Source organism: Echeneis naucrates, chromosome 16 (assembly GCF_900963305.1).
Source record: "Echeneis naucrates chromosome 16, fEcheNa1.1, whole genome shotgun sequence".
Classification (NCBI taxonomy): Eukaryota; Metazoa; Chordata; class Actinopteri; order Carangiformes; family Echeneidae; genus Echeneis; species Echeneis naucrates.
This window is the reverse complement of record NC_042526.1, coordinates 4,296,979-4,315,732: the sequence shown is the minus strand read 5'-3', so window position 1 is coordinate 4,315,732 and position 18,754 is coordinate 4,296,979. Positions and strand designations below refer to the sequence as shown.

The following is an 18,754-nucleotide window of genomic DNA, read 5'->3' as shown; positions in this document are numbered from 1 at the left end:
CAAAGCTTAACATTCTCAAAAGTCACGTTAGAAGTAAAAAAGTTTCATATTTTCTTCCTTGGAACTGCAACAGTACATAAAAAAACTATCCAACACTGAAAACACCAAAGCCCTATGCACTTTTTGTAAATGTTTCTTCTTCTCTTCTCAAAAAAAGTCGAATAAAATGTATTGTCTATTTTGCATTGACAAGAACAGAAAAAAACAAAAAAAACATCAACAGCGGAACGGAACTGAAGTCGGACGACGAGAATCGCGACAGGACCTTTTTTACGGTGACACCAAACGTCCCAGCTCTGTAGCAGTATCATACTGGTAAGTTTAAATCGATGCTAAAACCGAGCCTGAAATAAAGCCTTTCTGGGCTCAACCCGTCCTCAGGACGGTTCTGCATCCGAAAACGCAGACTCGGGAACGTGACACCACGTTGTTTCACCGCCGGCGGCGCCGACATCTTGGTGTGTGCTAAAGAAGCTAACATTAGCCGGCGTCAGCGTGTCCGACTCCTCACGGCCGGATCGTGTAAACTACACCGGCACACAACCGGCCGTTTGTCTGCCGACCACCAAACCGGCGGACGTGGAGAGAAAATTGTCGGTAAACTTGCGTCGGGCTCGAAATGCTAACCTGGGTCGGTGGCTAACGTCGTTATCTGTGCTCCCGGTTTAACGAGCCGGGCCGGCGACGCGCAAACGAAGCTTCGGTCCGTTTCCAGACAGGCTGCTGAATCTGGCTCGTCACCTCTTTGCGAAACCTGTCAAATGTGTCGTTGAAGAAAAGTAAATCCTGATCATCTTTATTTACTTGTGATGATTGAAGGTGACCACAAGAGAGAGCCAGAAGCTTCAGGTCTGAGCTGAGACTTTAAATCTGTGTAAAAAAAAAAAATGTCCACATGCAGCTGTTGACTGTTTTTTTTTTTTTTTGTTTTTTTTTATAATATATTTTAAGAAGATCTCACTGCAGCACTGTCTTCACCAAAGTTGAAAAAAAAAGACAATAAACGCTGTATTATTTCTCACTAAAGGTGAATGTGGATTCATCTTTGAATTCCGGGTGCACATCACTTTGCTTTCTGCATATTCTGAAAATGACACCACTAATTTCTGGCATTCAGCTTGACTGTGAACATGAACTCATGCTGCTGAATTAATTGGATTTGTTGTAAAACAGGATGAAAAAAAAAAACTCTAACTGCAGCATTTATCTGCCCCCTGGCATTTAATTGTTGACATTCAATATGATGTCTGGAAATGTATGCAGTTTTGGTGTTTTTAATGACAAAATTAATTTTTTATTTGACATTTCAGCATTGGTTGGCGCTATGTTTTGTTCACATGACATAAGACATAAAAACATTAATTCATTAGTCAAGTTGGGATTGCATGATGTAATGGATTGGGGGTTACTGAAGAACAGAAAAAACAATTAATTGAATCCAAGTGTTTCCAGTTTGGGTGCTCAGAGGACAAACAAAGATATACTCTGCTATAGACCTCTTTACTTTCTAATCTACAAGCATCCAGCCAAAAAAGACTTTATCCAGTCTTGAATGAAAAAGAAACAGCATATTTTGTTTGGAATAATATTGTCTGTGTGTGTGTGTGCGTGCCAGTTGTAATGGCAGGTGGAGGGTCAGCGGGGGTCGACCTCAGCAGGAAGTTTGTGTCTGAGGCAGAGCTTGATGAGAGGAGGAAGAAAAGACAAGAGGAGTGGGAGAAAGTCAGGAAACCTGATGATCCAGAGCGTAAGAACACTCGCACACTGATCCAAAATGTGCTGTGACCATAAAATGCTTATGTCTGCATGAACATACACATATGTCTCTCTTCAGAGGCCCCAGAGGAGGAGTATGACCCACGTTCCCTCTACGAGCGACTGCAGGAGCAAAAAGACAAGAAACAGGAGGAATATGAGGAGCAATTTAAATTCAGTGGGTCCTGGTTCGCCAGTTCGTTTTTCATTTATGTTTGACTCTGTTATTACCAAAACAGAGACTCGTGTTGCATCACATTTTCCAAATGTTCTGTTTGATTGCCTCTCCTTTATACATGATGGTCAGCTGTGTATGGATTTAAAGCAGGTTTGTTTTCTGAAAAATGCACTCCCCAGCCATGTGATCAGAGCATGTTTGTTTCCATGGTGACAGGGAACATGGTGAGGGGATTGGACGAGGATGAGACCAGCTTCCTGGACGAGGTCTCCCGGCAACAGAGCCTGGTGGAGAAGCAGCGCAGGGACGAGGAGAAGCAGGAACTGCTGGAATACAGAATATCCTTCATGAAATGTTTGTTTATTAAAAATGCACAGTAATTATCCTGAATAACCTGGTGCTTGTTTGGCAAAATGTGTTAATCCCTCATTTAAGTAAAGCACAAGTAAGCACTGAGAGGTGGGGGAAGACACAGCAGTTGCAACAAGATAATGTTTTGATTATTTGGCCGCTCATTACAAGACAATTGGAGGATAATTGTCATGGTTCGGGATGGAAACCTCATAAAATATGCCAATATTCATGTAAGTGCTAAACTGAAATTTGCAATTATTCTTGCATAATTTTCACTGCGTCCAGAACAATCCAGTCAGAGTTACATTCAAAAGAACATTTATTTCTGCAATGAAATCTCTCAACGTTTTGATGAGAGAGAAAATCAGTCTTCGTCACACTCAGAACTTACTTTACTGACTCCTCTCTTTCTATGAAACTGAAAAACTTGTCGTTGGCCGAAACGTGACTTTATTGGTGATGTCAGTCAACAGTATGTGCGAGCCGTATCAGCTGAGCCAGAGATCTGTTAGTGTTGATGCAGTTACTACATCTACTGATGGAGGTTAATGGAAGTCCTCAGACAGATTCTCATGGATCCAACAGAAGACAGGCAGCACTCAACCATCTTTTGGTTCAGGGTCATCACTGTATGACAACCTTTTTTTTAAAGAAGATGCCATTTCAAAAGACAACGGCTGTTACTGAATGGCATCCAAAAACATTCTTTATTTTATCATATTAAAATAGTATTTGCATACTAATGAAATTTGTTGGATAATTGAGAAGTTTTTGCATTAATGGGAGCTGTATATTTAATATTCACAGAGAACATCTGTGAATGTGCTGAAATTAAAAGCTACATGACAAGAACCAGATGTCCTGTGCACGGCCCCTCAAGTAATTGTCACCATGGAAAAGTGTGATTGCGATGTTGTAGCTGAGAAATGATTCTCTGTTGTGAGTTTCTCACTAAGTCTTTGGATTTCAGTCCCAGTTAAGCTTTGCAGCTCACTTCATGCTGTTTATAACGGTTAAACGACTTTGTGTGTTAGCAGATTCAGGCAGACATCTTTCTACCATTGTCAGGCTTCTGCTGCGACTGCATCATGCACACGTTACACACACACACACACTGAACTCTAATCTAATCTCATGTTTGCAGCACAATGCTCAACATTTAATTGCTCAATCTAGAAGCAGTGAGTGTATCTCTGTGTCACAGACATAACTGCCGGGTCACTTATGACCTTGTTTTTCATGTTTAATACCAGCGTTAAATTCAATCATATTGATATTTATTCAGCCCAAAATTTTACTAACGTCTAAGCAAATTCTGAGGCAGTGTTTATTTTGTAATATGTTACTCTAGTCATCTGGCCTGCTGACATTTGTTGGAAGGACTGCCAGAAGGGATCCAAACAGACTTTGTCTAAGCAGACTTTTTCAGTCTGGAGCTATAACATTAGGTCATATCTAATTTATACAGTCCGTCCAGACACATCTCACTACATATCCAGTAGTTTGTCTGGACGGTCTCCTCTGTTACTCTCTTTTTGTCTTTGCAGCGATCTGACAGACCGGTTTGCCGATGAAGAGAATGGGTTGTCGTGGAAACTGTATCATAGGCTGGTAACTACGGTGACGAGTAAAAGCAGTCATTTGTTACTGTGAACACAAAGTTGGTGCAGACATGTAGACCTTAGTGAGTGGAAACACAGGGCTGCTCATCTGAACCTCATCTGTACTTCGGTCTATATTCTCTCTTTCTGTGTGTCTCGTCTGTGTTCCTTCTTCTCTGCTTCTCGACCCTGTTTCACGTCTCCTGAGCTCTGTCCGTTACCTGTTCTTGTTTTAGCATCTTTATCTGTGTCACTTTCTTGTCCCTCATTCCCTTCCTCTGCCTCCGACTACTTTTCTTAGCCTCTCAGATCTGTGTCGCACTGATGGAGATGTGCGACACAGTTCCTTTCCTGAAGGTAGAGCAACATTGTAACTTGCAAAATTGAGGGTGACGCCGCCCCCACCCCACCCCAAGGCTCAATTATGGTTTATTCATCTTGACTCTGTAATGTCACAGCGCTTTAGTGAAGCATGCATCTGCTGAAAGCCGCAAAGAGCCTGAAAAAAAGGCAGCACCAAAACATTCAGGGTCAGAGCAAAGGACCAGCCACCTGTCTCAGGCCCATTTATTGGCTGGAGCTGTGAAGAGACGCAGGTAGGCACACAGATGCTTTAAGCCTGCATTTATTTTTTTTTATATATTTTTGCTACTTTAGGATAAAGTTATCATGTCCACTTAGTTATAGATTTATACGTCCCAGCAGATGTGAAGGAACAATAGAGTTTGTTTTGTTGTGTTTATGTCCATCTGATGAAATGAAAAGCCGATTTCCTGGTCTTTTCTCTTTTGCACCACCTCCTCCGGGAATAGGCTGCTGGATGTGCCATTATTTTCACCAGCTAGTCACTAGCTGGGACATTAAACGTGGTCTTTTTAGCTATGGTCAATGTGAGATTTTTATTAGAGCAGTTTTCAATATTCAAAAATTTCTCTGCTCTCTCACCAGTTCTTCCCAGTCATCAGACACAAGCAAAAAACAGAAGGTGGAAATCACAACAGCAACAACAGGAAATGGAGACAGACACACAGGTGGGCTGCAGCCTGAGTACTAAAAAGAGGACTGTTTGCCTTAAGCTGACATAAACTGAGTTGTACAACTTGCTCACAATTTTCAGTCATTTATAAAAACGGGTCCTGATCACTATTCAGCTGACCGAAACAGAACTGAGGCTCTTAGTTTCAAGTTAAAGAGGCGACAGTTGATACATTCAGTTTGTCTTATTTACAGTGTTCAGGAATCCATTTAGCTTCTCTTACCTCTCCATCATCTTCAAAGTTCCCTAACCTTTCTCAAGAGAAGCTGTGTAGATGTCCGATTCCTGACTCTGACGGTGTGTTGTGCTGTTTAGAACAGGAGGGAGGAGCAGGTGGAGGAGCAGGGGGAGCTGAAGATCAACAAACAATCCCCGGCTTCACGGCAAAGACGACCTCGGCTCCCCTGAGCTCCGGTCAAGGTGTTTTACACCTGCCGTCGGCAGCCGTGTGCGTCGGCGTTTTACCGGGACTGTGGGTTTATTCTGGCAGCAGCGACTCTGACAGCAGCTCGGACAGCGAAGGTAGCGTGGACGCAATCATGTTGCCGTACCCCCGGCACAGCAGGGCTTACAGATAGACACACAACACCACCAATGCACACACAACCTCTGAATGAACCTTTAGAATGGTCTGTAAACACTCAGAGCAGGTAACGTTACACAAGAAATACAGACAGGTTAAAGGTCATACATACACACTGTTACAGAGGTACGCACACACAACACAAACCTGAGCCTAAAGAAGTTTACCTAAAGGCCAAGTTCATATCACCTTAGACTCCTAAACTGACCACACACACCAAATAGACAATAAACAAACAGTATTCCTGTTGTTTTCACAGCTGTGAGTTAATCTGTTGCTCTTTGTCACCAGACAAAGTTCAGCCCAGTAAAATAATCTTAAAATCCAGTAACATTGAAACCTATTTAAACTAAATCTTTGTATTTATTTGTGTTTTTTGTTTGTTGTTTTTTTTTCTTTTTTTTTTTTTTTTCTTTTTTTGCTATTGTGGCACTCAAACATGACACCTCCACCCTTCCTTCCCTCAATCACATCTCACAGTTTAAGCCGAGCAACCATTCCCGCACTGCCTACCCTGATGACATCCTGCCCCCCCCACACCCCCCTCACAACCCCCTTCCAACTCAAGCCACAGCGACTGCAAGCTGTGCTATTGGCTGAGGGAACAGTGATTGACAGCTGTGGAGCAAGGAAGAGACTGCCTTAGACTGTGTCACATCACTCACACCTTTTAGCTATCAGCAGCAGAGGAGAGAACCGGGGCAGGACACGCTTCCTTCTCCCTTTTGGGTCAAATGCGAAGTTTGAATGGTTTAAAAACCATCTTTTATTTTTTGTGACGTAATGTATTTTCTTGTCAGAAGTTTGTTTTAAAGTGACATCATGCTGGAAAGATGCTGGACTGTTTGCTGCTGTCTCAGGCACCAGAGCTTTGTTTTGTTTGTCAAAGTCTGAGCAGAGGAAAATAAAGTGTTTTCCCTTGCACTCTGTACTTACCATGAGGATTTGTGTGTCTGTGTGTGAGAGAGAGAGGGAGCAAGAGACCATTATTTTATCCTTTACGCTTTGTGATGATATTTTTCAGGGGGTATAGTCATCACCTTATTCCTACCCCACGATACCTTACCTGAATTACTTTAATCCTTCCAGTGTGTCTGGCTTTGTGAGGAGTGTGGAGGAAACCTAAATGAAACACCTTAGAAGGGTCGATATGATCATTCCTTTGCTTTCTGTGATTCACATGTCGGTGGATAACTTGAGCTCAGTTAAGATATTTTACCTAAGACCGCCCCCACACATTGTCCTCCCCCTCTTTCCCCATGCTTCATTCGTTTAAAGGCTTATTTGTTTTGAAGTTTGGAAACTGATGATGAATCCAAGTGGGCTGGTCCTTTGACTTGGCTGAGGGTGGTGGCCATTTTGCTGTGACATCACAAAGTTACCAACATCCTCCTGGTTTGTTTTAAGCCACAGTAGAGATTGAGCTCTATGATCCTCTGTCAGTACCTTTTTATTTTTTTGTAATTAGTCCTGTCAAATAAACTGAACATCGTGTTGCTCACAGCCGTGTTTCTAAGTACTACTGTAGTACTACCCTATAATACAAAAAATACAGATGAAAAAAAATAAAATCAGGTGTTAGCCTACTTGTTATATTGTACTCAGATCATAGAAACCCTGACTATATGAGATGAACAGACTTAAAAGATGAATGTTTGGCTCCATTAAAAAAAAAAAAATAGCTTAAGCTGCCACTCTTCATTTAGAGTCTGCCAGCTTTTTTTTTTCCAGACTTTCATGGGTCATAAAGTGAATGTGTGAAATTGTACTCAATGAAAACAAATTCAGATATTCGGATTCTGGGATGTTTATTCGGTCCTCATTAAAACTTTGGCAGAAGAGTTGTGCATGTGCGGCTGAGCTCAGTTTGCTGATCGAGGTAGAAAAACACAACAGCAGTGAAGGTGAGATAATATAAAGACTGCCAGCAGCAGTAGGGAACTAACTGTCCAATGTTTGTTTTTGTCTTTAGTGCGTTCCTTAAAGTACAAGAACGACTCCGTAAACAGAGACCAAAGATAATTTTGATCTTGTGTTCACGGCTCCTAACAAGCTCCTCCGTTTCTGTAAGTTCACTGACACAAGCAGGCATGGGTGGATGCCCAGCATCTCTGCTTCAGTGATGAGGCATCGCCATGACAACAAATGATAAAATCAACATGCACAACAAAAATATCATTTCTGGAGTTTAGCCTTTTGATCACAGCATTAACGAGCTTTTACGACAAGAACAAGGTGACAGTAGCCACATTCGAAGTTTGTGCCGAACGCTCCAAGACATGAGTTATTTATTTCCTCTTTCCTTTTCCAGAGTTCTCTGGAGCTACTTTTTGTGTGAAATGATTTCACTGTTGCCATCAGACTTTATTTTACTGTGTTTTCAGTCCAAAAAAAATGGAAAAACAATCAAAGCGGAGTCGTGTGAAGTGAAACAGTTTGGGGTTTTTTTTGTCACCATCCATCTCTCTGCTTCTCTTTATCCAGTTTATCTCTTATTAACTTTTGATTGTTGGGGGGTGGTTAGCGTTGCGGGTCATATCTCATCTTTTGTGGTTGTTGTGCCAGATCTTTAGTCATGTGTCTCTGTATGAGTTTGTGTTTGTTTATATCAAACAAACAGCACCTGTGACATTTTCTTCAGTTTATTAACCTGAGTGTGGACAGAGACACAACTTTATAAAATCAATATCACATTTAGTACAAAGATACACAGTAATACACATTTTCAGCACTGCATAAAAAGTACATTAAAAACATTTCAGAAACATCAGATTATCAACATACACAGCATCATAGAAATATACATTCAATATATACTGTATGCATATCAGAAACTCCTCGTCTCCTTCAGCGTCAAAGCTCTCATGGTAACAGCCTTCTGTGCCACGTCTTATAACATTTCCTTCAATGTAACTTCATTAAAATGTTCACAAAATCTGCTAAACACATCATTTAAAAGAGAAAAAAAAAAAAAAAACGAAACAAAAACATGCGTACCCAGCATCACTTTGTAAACAGTGAATAGATATTGGCAACATGCAGGATAAACCAAAGTCATTAGAAATACAAGGCCCCATACACAGCATCTCACATCCACCCTGTGTTAGTGCTACAGCGACCACTACGGCCTCATCCTCCTCTGAGCCTGTCGTCTTCAATCAAATCAACGTAGTGGAGCATAAAAGCCGCCTATCAAAGACAGATGAGCAAACTGCCCCCCCCCCCCCCCCCCCGGGTTATGGAGCAGGAGGAGGAAACACTGCTCCGTTCAGCATCAGCCTGTGAGTCCGCCACACACGAGCATTAAAGCAGCATCCATCTGATCTGCTACTGGAAAAGGATCCATACGACAACAGCAGAGGAGTCGACAACTGATGAGAGTTCAGCTCAGGAGGGACTGTACACTGAGGAGCTGTACGTATCACATGGATCAGTCACAACACACTGACATGCAAAAAGAAAAAAGAAAAAAAAAAAAAACCTCCTGATGAACTGAGATATTCATTTCTCTAAAAAAGGCCAGTGTCTTAGCTGCATATTCATTTACTCATTGGGAGACAACTCTCCCAACTCTCTTTACACATGCAAGGTCCTTTACAATTTATCCTCATCAATCTGTGCTGGAGATGTTTAAGAAAAAGAGAAAATCACTTTTGATGGATCTCTACTGGATACTGAGCAAACTTTCTGTAACTGGTACAAACTTTGCTAACATAATGACAGAGATGTGTTTTTTTTTTTTTTTTTTTTCCTGCCCACAACTAATTTTTGTTCACAGCTCATATACACACGTTCACCCTTCATTCGTTTGCCGTTGATGAGAAAAGGTTTTGTTGATCTGCTGTACGTAGAGTGGGGCTCTCATCTCCGGGCTGTCTCACTCCGGTGCTGGGTTGGCCGGCGGGAGATTCCTCTGTTTGAAATACTGAGTGACCTGCTGAGGCAGCTCGGCCAGGACCGATTTGGCCAGAGTCTCCTTGGGTGCCTGAGCCAAAATAGGAAAAAAAAAAAAAAAAAGCAAGACAGCACGTCAACTCCAAAGCAAATTGAGATTAGAGACCTGGCATTTGTAGTGTGTTTACATCCTGTTGTGACTAGACGTCTGTGTTGGTTTTCATGGTGTGGGTTGGAGAGACCACTCAAATCCATGAAGAGAACTCATGACGGTTCAGCACTGTGATATTTTAGACAGTAGGCGCTCCTCAACGTTCCATAAATAAATGTGTGACAACACAGATCACCAGCAAAAACTCCAACATCAGTTGTCATGAACATAAGCTATAGTAATAATAACAATAATAACAATAATAATAATAATAATAAGAATAGAGAATAAGAGCCATTGTGAAAACCAGAAATGCAGAATAAGACCATTTAAATTAAAATCCAGAGCCTCTCTGAACAGATCAGGTGGTTCGCTCTTTAGGCTTAAATGAGAACAGCAGCAAGTTTTGCGTAACACCTACATGCTCACAGGCTTCAGTTGAGGGTTCACAGTGCAGCCATGTGTGTAAAAACCACAAAGCACATTTGCAGACAGAGATCTCCCCTTGTTAAGAGTTATAACAGAATGAAAGATATCGCAGAATGAGGGCTTGTGTTGTACATTTCCTGCAGCCGCACTCTAAATCCAGCTTTTTTTCCACCAGAACAGATGACCTGTTCTTTGTTAGCAGTTTTTTTTTTTTTTTACATCTTTAATCCTGTTTTATTGACTGAACTTTCTCCAATCTACACTGTGAATGTTTAAATTATGTGTTCAGTACAGAAAAGAACAATACAACATGTGTGTTAATTAATTAACTACCAGATAATAAGTGTGGATAAAGATTCTTCTCTTGGTACTGTAAATAGTCTCAATTGTTTGGTCTCATTAATTTGACTTTATATCATAACTTCTAACCGGTTTTATCACACCAGCATCTGACCAGTAACTTTCATTCTAATCTCCAAATCCACAGTTTTTCTGATTTGCAGTAAAAGTCGCCGTGCCAACACGGCTCATCATTTTAGGTCACGCATGAATCCCTTTCTTCTCTGTTCTGTCTGTTGCTGTCTCTCGCCCTCCTACTAGCAAACTGTGGAATGACGCCAGCAAACAGTCTCGTCTTCCCTCCACAAAGGAAGTCAGCTCGCCCACTATCAGCCCGCACGCACACACACACACACACAAAATATAGGAAAATTACAAAAACCAAAATGCTCTGGATTAGTCCTCCTGTGCAGAGCTTGAAAATGTGCACACACTAATTAACCTGTGTGTCGTCGTAATTCATGCATTAGGAGTAACATTTTTATATCCAATGTAAGGATGCTAATCAGCAGAAAACCTCACACACACTAAGTGTCTCTTCTGAGAAAGATAGGCAGCTACCCTCCTCTTACACCGCCTGAGTCACAACAAACTGCCACTGTAATGACATCATCTCTTTACAGTCTCGGACAAACTGGCGACCCTGAGTTTCTAAAATGGTAATTAAACTTACAAGCAGAAGTGGCTTAATAGTAGAATGAATTATTGGCATACTTGTCAGCTCTGCTGTAGTATTTGGTTACAGAACCACTCTTGTTTCTTCGAGCTTGTTTGTATTTCAGCCGCTCCTCCGGTGCTATACGTTCAAGCTCTTTTATTTTTACTTTCTTTCCAAAGGCAGGTTTCAGCCATCAATGGGATGTCGGTCAGGACTAAGTGCTGACCAGCTCAAAACAGTAACTTTAAATTTTATTCACTTGCATTTTTCTTTTCAAACTATCTTTTGTGCTGCTGGATGTGAACTCTAAGTTGTTATCCTGCTAAAATACTTGAGACCTTCACCAAAAACCTAGTTTCCTGACCCTGGGCCATGCAGTTGGTTCTAACATGCCTTGTTAATCTTCGGATTTCATCATTCCTTTCATGCCCTCAGTCCACCATGTTTCAATGTAAGTATTGTTGTTTCTCATCATACAATCATACAACGGTCAGACCAGTCAAAGCTGGTAAGAGACCAGACTTGTTTATAGAGAAAACTTTAAAAGCTTCAATGGTTCTTTGTTTGTTTGTTGTTATTTTTTTCATTTTTTTACTTTGATTGGAAGACAAAGACACTGAACAACTACAACAACAACACTCACGTTACGGAAATCTCTGAAAGGGACAAACTGCACGATGTCCCGAACAGCCTCTTCTCCCGTGTTGGACCTCAAAACGCTGGCATCACCATCCAGGAACTCCATGGCAGCAAAGTCTGCATTGCCCACGCCGATGATGATAATGGACATGGGTAGTTTAGATGCCTGAACGATGGCGTGACGCGTCTCGTCCATATCGCTGATGACACCGTCTGTTATAATGAGGAGAGTGAAGTACTGCTGCAGAGGGGAAGAGGGATGAGGGAGGAGAGGGGATGAAGAGGGGGACAAGAAAAGACAGAAAAAAGAAGTAAAATAAAATACAGCTTTTATTTGGGAGGTAGCTTGAAAAAGCAATCTGCATCAAGAGAAGATGAGAAAATCAGTCTCAATCATGATGATTATGCCGTCAATAACGGTGAGCAGAAAAAATAAAAAGGTGAAACCAGACTGAAAGCTTTTCACCATTTCAGTGAGTTGAGCTTCATTCATACGGCAGAGTGCACCATCTGTTCCCAGGAAAATATGGAAATCAAGAAAAAATGAATTCAGCAAAAAAAAAAAAAAAAGGAACCGAAGAGGATGACGAATGACTAACTGAGAACTCAGACTATCAGACATGTAAAACACCCTACAGAAGGCTGCCATCAATTATTTTCCATAAATTTGCAGACATATTCAAGGACAAAACTGAATTAATGAGTAAAAGAATGTAATAAATGCAAAAAAAGGTGCCATTGGTCATTGGACGGCTTGAGTATAAAAATGTGTGTGTGGATATATATACTGTATCAAAAAGGAAGCAAGTCTGTTTGGACAGATGGTTCTCATTCTGACATCGAATAAGAAAAACAAACACACTGAAACTGATCCTGTTAAAAATACACTCAAAACGAATAAATGTGAATGTTGTGACTGTTGATTTCTGATGTGAACCAAGAAAACATTTTCTATTTTTACTCCCTTTTAATTTTTTTTTTTTTATCGTAAAAATAGTGTATGCTTTAATGGGGAAACCAAGAAAATGTCCTAATAATGGAAAAATATCTCATTAAAATGACAAAAAGAATTGATATGTGACTGTAATCAGTCCAAACTGTCATTTGTACACACTAATGAAGGCAAAGCGGTTGACAGTGTGAAATGACACAGCACTCTGTCATGACACTTAAATCAAAATACAATCTGCGTCCTGCTGCTGTCATAAGAATTCATCATATTTATTGACATATGAATGCAGACTAATCTGCTGACACTAGATATTGACCCACAGTCAATTAAAGTTGGTTCAGTAAATTCTGACTTAATTTAATTCATCTCGTAACTCGGAAGCCGGACGAAGCTGAACATGTTTTGCGATGCTGATTTAGAATTTGAAACTGAGATCTGGCATAAGACAAACTAGACGTGAGCATTCGCACAGAGAAGCACGACTGTCGGTTCTGTCTGAACGGCTATCCTGAGATAAGACAAGGTGAAGGCACGCTGGCTTTACTTCAAAAATGTAGATTCCACCATATACACACGCACGCGCACACACAGGGAGGGCTCTGAAGCCTGTCTCTTTAATTTGCTAACAGCAGTGCTCATTAGAGAGTCATTATCAGACAGTCAGGGTCGCTCACACACTGAGACACACACAGACAGCACTGGCCTGCAGCCCGTGTGTGTGCGCTAAATTTTCCTAACCCAGGATGTGGTCCACATACGCTTCTACTGCGGCCGTCACATCTTACTGTATGTTACTCTCCCATGGTGCACCTCTGTTTTAACTCACTATAATATAACAAGAAAAAGGTCTGTAATCATTTCCTTACAGGGACAATGGGACAAACCCTTTGTGTTTTTAGCTCATCTATTTGTTCTCTACAGGGTGAGAGGGTACAATTAGGGACAAAAAGCACTGTGGGGGCATGATGATACCCAGCTACTGCACTCTATTCAGATTTAGGCAGGAGAACGTGCCACTGGATACATACAAGATGGGGGCGCGTAGAATCTGACGTTTTAAGATCGTAAGGTCGTGAGTTTCATGTCCATGCATTGTAGCATGAACCCGTAGAAGCACAAAGTGCTTTAAAAGCATCCTTTATTTGACTGGAAAAGGGAACAACCTTTTCCAGTCATTTTTCTTTGGCATCTCTAAAATCAAATGAGTCTGACATGAGTCTAGATCGGCTTACTGAGCTCTGATCTTTTGCAGTGCTGCCTCACGTCCACATCTAACAAGCAAATCCTTGTATTTGGATCCCCAAGTGGCTGAGTTATAAGTTAGAGCAGCAGCAGTGATTACATGGCTGCTTAATCATATTAATCTCAGATTTGGCTGTGAGATGGTAATCAACCAAGGCTAATCATTTTCATCTGAGACTTCTGTAAAGCAAGGTGTGAAAAAAAATAAAAAATAAAATGAAACTCTGGAATTGCTGTACTATATATACTATGATAGCAACACAAGGGACGGGCCTATTGTCTGGTATTTAGTTGCCTTTCAGAGGAAAAGTTGATGCAGTTCATGATTTTCCAGACAGATTTTTCTCCGTTTTTATCCAAGCCCAGAGATAAAAAGCACTCTGAGATGATGTGATGCACACCTGCTGAAACAAGTTGACCAGCATTATGAGTAGAGTTGTCAATGATGCCGTCGTCAGCAACATATGGAAGTAACAGTAGATAGCACCAGGCGTCCCACTCAGAGAACCTATTGGTGGTGCATTTATCATTTTTAGCATTTTGAAAAAAGCTTTCAGGTGTCTTTTATTTCATTTGACTGGGGTTGTTGTGCCATGCTGCAGTACGACAGGAGTTTGTGCTGAAGCAGCAGTTGTATTGTGCCAAATGTATAATAATGTCCCCAGCTCCTTTCCATTACTAAGTGAAATAAACATGCTGTAAGGTGACAAAAGTGTGGGTTTATGTTGCCATTATAATCACACACTGCCTCCCTCATCAGTATGTGATACATGACAGACTGCTGTGCATTGTGATGCTGTGGCATTGTTATTGGTCCTTTTTAACTGAGACAGTCCCACACCTCAAAGAATACAGTAAGACTCTCTACCAACAAGGGCTTGCAAAAGAGTAAACCATGTTGGGTGTGAGACACCCTCCTTAGGGTGATGTGTTAGTGACTCAGATACATAATCTAGCTGCTCACCTAGTTTCTGATTTAAGTATGCTGTAATCCATAAGTTTGGACTAAAGCCTACTTCACCTCAAGCTCTACTGAAACATGGCATCAGAATATTAGTGAGGAGATAAGTAGGTGGAGGTTAAAAAAAAAACAAAAAAACCCAACAACAATCTCAATGCTGGTAAAATATCAGGTAAAATGAACCTAATTTGTTCTCGACAGATGATATCAGCATCTCAGGCTACACTGAGACACAGTTTCTGTGTTAAAGATGATTCAGTCAGCATGCAAACATGCTCATAATTACAGTGGTAGCATGATGTTGTTGTCGTACTTACTATCTTGATTCAGCATGTCAAAATTCTAACATGCTCTAGTTACGCAAAGTTCAACTGAGGTTCAGGATATTGTCATTCAAACCATATTTTGGACAAAGTACAAATTTGATCTGATAATGTCATTTGACAATACGTCAGAGGATCAACAAAATGACTACATGCTGAGCAACAGAGCTGCACACAAAATCTTGCACCCATTATATCAAAAGGTTGTGGAGTTATTTCAGTCTGGGCCAAAGCGGAGGACTGGCTACAGACCCTGACAGCCCTAAAGCCACGCCAGCAGCAGGAAAAGCAGAGGATGAGAGGGAGGATGCCAGCCTGTCGTGCTGTGATGTTTGACAATGTGTGAAAAGCCTGGTCGATGTCTCAGCTGCAAAGTGGTGGAAGGACATGAAGTTGTCACTCCGGTCTGTCACCCCCACCTGACATGCTGGTCAACATGCCACAGATGCACATAATTATCTTTCCTGTTCACCACTGAGCTGCTAAACATAGGACTTAAAAGACAAACACAAGTAAAAACTGCCCTGACACATGTTGCTCTATTACTGATGAATAATCAGTAATGTTTAGTGGTGTGTTGGAGTTTCTTTGATACGATTTGTCCTAAAGGGGAGCATAAAGACCAGCATTTTCAGTGAACAGCGAAGGGTTGAGAAAGTTTGCAATGTGCCGTAAAATAAAGGAAGAGCAATAATTTTACATATAGTGCAAAAGTTTACACAAGCCAAAGAAATGTGAAAGAAATTATTCTTAGCTTATATCTATAAAACCTAAAGAGCTGTTATATAACACGGAGATTGTGAGGAGAGTAACTGTTGTTTGGTTGACCAATGAGAGGAGGGGGAATTAAAAAACGCAAAACCTACACCATCATCTCAAAAAACACAGGACTGTAATAAAATATGCCAACAATCTACAGAGAGAGATAAACCTGTGGCTGGTTCCTCCTGCGTGGAGTTATAAAGGACATTAATTAATGTCTGTACAAACACAGCTCCTCTTGAAAAGAGGCAGCCGAGTTTGAATTCCACTCAAACTGCACACAGAGACGTACACGTACTCTGGCTAACCTCACATGTACAAAAACTCTCTCGTCTCACGTGTTCAGATGATATACAGTAGGTTCAGATAAGGAATAATTAAAATGTGGAAAAGGCAGATAAAAAAAAGTTAGTAGTTGTCACGTACCGCCGCTCTTTCTTGTTGAAGGGCCTGGGCAGCAAACCGTGCTACATGGCTGATAATTGGAGCAAAGTTGGTCGGGCCGTAGAAACGGATGTGAGGAAGACAGGCGGAGTAGGCCTGGGCGATACCTTCAACCCCTAGACAGCAAACGCAGAGAGAGAATTCACGTACCTTATATTTCAGGATGGAAAAAGGAAAACAGACCAGAAGAAGTTTGCTACCTTCAATGAAACATATAATTGATTCTCACCGCTGCTGTGACGCACTGAAATAACCTTAAACAAACAGGTTTTTTTAATTGATTTGTTGAACGCTACCCCTCCGTGCAACCAAAGTCCCTGTTATTTTTTGTTTCTTTCAGATTCACGCCGACTCAAATATAACTGTTGATCCTTCTTATGTTGCTGTAAAAAGTCTCATTTCTGTGAAATGGTCTGCTGGGACTCATTAAAAGCTGCAGCAGCGGTGGGAGGCCAACGTCAGTTAAGCAAATATAAAATGCTCCACTAGCATCAAAGTCCTGAAAGACTTGCTGACAACTGAAGCGATCTGTAAATCGTAAATCACGACCAAGTCCTACACACCAACTAACAGCAAACACATGAGCGCTCATCTCTGTTGCTTGCATGAAGTAAGAGTGAGCAAAACTCCCACAGGACCCATCAACACTGTTCTACCTCTCCTCAGCGTTACGTCTGCCAGGAATTCAATTTTCTTGTGTATTCGTACAAAGTCTCATCAGAGAACAACCGAATGCCTGAGAGCGGCTAACTGTGTTCTGCTAAAAATGGACGGGCTGACCTCTTACGTAATATAGTCACACGTAGGGGATCTATTCTGACTGCAGCTGATGCTCAAGTCATTTGCATTTGTCAATAAACACATTTCCATCCTACACATCGCAAATGCTGATTGAACATTCACATCTGTGAATGCACCACATCAAGTTCTTGCACTTGAGTTCATTAAAGTATGTGCGAGATGCAGATAGTTCACACACCTTCAACCGTAAATCTGCTTCAGCTGTGACTGACAGGCCCAAAGCCTAGAAATAAACATGAATGTACTTATCTGGATCTGTGACTGGTCCGAATTGTCAGGAGCAAATGTTTGTGCAGTGGTTCTTACTGCAAACTCACACAAATGTCTTAAGAAGAAAGAGTAGGTGAAGTGTGAACGTGCTATTTACTCAACTCAGTGAGATTCTCCGAGAGGAGTGAACCACCTGCTGCTGTCACCAGATCTGGAGATGGCCTGCTTTTTTTTTTTTTACTGTGTCTGGGATTCTTGCAGAAACGAAGAATACTCCAGTTTTAGTAGCACAAGTGTCCTAATTCTGTCCGTGTTCCTTTCCACAGAGTCACAATGATAATGCTCAGTGTTTAAAAAGACGACGGTACCACACTGATTTTCTGTCATTTGAAATGAACTTCAGTCTTTCAGGCAGTGTTGGCATCCTTTTCTCTGATGCAACACTTCTAGCATGGACCAATAATACTACATTACGGCAATAATCACTTTTTTGTTTTCACATTTTCAAAAGGAAAACAAACAGCTTAACCCAAATAAATAACAAACGTAGATGACCGACAGTGTCTTAAGCTGATGTTATTAAAAATGGAATAGAGTTGTCAATCAATCTGATTCTGAAGTTCATGTTGGCCCTTTATATTATTATCAAATTATTATTTAATGTATAAAATTATCATCACACGTGATTTTTATTGTTTTAAGGTGACAGATCATCCTCATCGCTGGCGTCTCTCACCTGAACAGAAGGGGTTGGTGGGGTTGAAGTTGATTGCAAATTCGTGTGACACCTGAAGAGACAGAGAGACAGACAATACACTTGATATTCATCCTTCACTACACTGTAAAATATAACTGAGAAAAACTGTCCCTGTCTCCCACACCTTCTACCTCCCACCCTCTCTCCATCTCTCTGCGTACCGCTCTCTCTCCTTTGTCCTTTTCATCAGCACAGTGCCATGGCAACACAGATGGGTTAACAGTTGCGTAAGGATGTGAATATGCATGTAAAATGTTTACACTGTGTGTGTGTGTTTGTGTGTTTGTAAAATAATGTATGTATTATACAGGCTTGTCATAACAGCAAGTTTGGATAAAATACCCCCCCCCTTCTCTTTTTCTGTTGTGTGTGCATGCACGTATACACAAAGCAACAAAAACGACAACTACTACAGCATTACCAGCACACAAAGACATACACACACACACACACACACACACACACACACACACACACACACACACACACACATACCTTCCAGTCTGGTGGGAGTTGAGCTCCAAATCCCAGAGCAGGAAACATTTTGTCGCTGAGGTGGAAACCATGACAACAGATTAACTGTAAATTAAACCTTTTTTTTTTCATCCAAATTCAACAAGCTGGATTTAGACAGCAGAGGAAATCCTGTTACCTTGTCACAAAGAGACATATTGAAAGACATTTT

The 18,754-nt window shown here is 41.1% G+C and overlaps 2 protein-coding genes across 3 annotated transcripts in view; one reads left to right on the top strand and one right to left on the bottom strand.

Annotated features, from left to right (window-relative positions):
• Positions 1-254: 254 nt before the first annotated feature.
• On the top strand, positions 255-6,436 carry psme3ip1 (proteasome activator subunit 3 interacting protein 1). 2 transcript variants are annotated; one of them, XM_029522319.1, is made up of 8 exons: positions 255-315; positions 1,616-1,747; positions 1,835-1,933; positions 2,150-2,271; positions 4,345-4,484; positions 4,837-4,919; positions 5,240-5,446; positions 5,988-6,436. In XM_029522319.1, the coding sequence occupies exons 2-8, from the start codon at positions 1,621-1,623 to the stop codon at positions 5,990-5,992; spliced, it is 783 nt and encodes a 260-aa protein (XP_029378179.1). In that variant the 5' UTR covers positions 255-315; positions 1,616-1,620; the 3' UTR covers positions 5,993-6,436. The 2 variants fall into 2 exon arrangements, with proteins under 2 accessions (XP_029378179.1, XP_029378178.1); XM_029522318.1 differs by lacking the exon at positions 5,988-6,436 and having other exon boundaries at positions 5,240-5,841.
• Positions 6,437-9,237: 2,801 nt separating this feature from the next.
• Positions 9,238-18,754, bottom strand: part of cpne2 (copine II) — a 29,831-nt gene continuing 20,314 nt past the window's right edge. The window contains exons 12-16 of the mRNA XM_029522317.1: positions 18,565-18,619; positions 18,049-18,100; positions 16,284-16,417; positions 11,622-11,858; positions 9,238-9,492 (exon numbers count right to left, since the gene is read on the bottom strand). Coding sequence (XP_029378177.1) covers positions 9,385-9,492; positions 11,622-11,858; positions 16,284-16,417; positions 18,049-18,100; positions 18,565-18,619 — 586 coding nt within the window. The 3' untranslated portion in view covers positions 9,238-9,384. The remainder of the gene's footprint in view (positions 9,493-11,621; positions 11,859-16,283; positions 16,418-18,048; positions 18,101-18,564; positions 18,620-18,754) is intronic.

Bases quoted from the DNA above. Each gene is read 5' to 3' on its own strand.
- psme3ip1 (XM_029522318.1), top strand. From the start codon at position 1,621: ATGGCAGGTGGAGGGTCAGCGGGGGTCGACCTCAGCAGGAAGTTTGTG. The intron at 1,748-1,834 runs GTAAGAACACTC...GTCTCTCTTCAG, and splicing joins GAAACCTGATGATCCAGAGC to AGGCCCCAGAGGAGGAGTAT. The intron at 2,272-4,344 runs ATATCCTTCATG...CTGTAATGTCAC, and splicing joins AGGAACTGCTGGAATACAGA to AGCGCTTTAGTGAAGCATGC.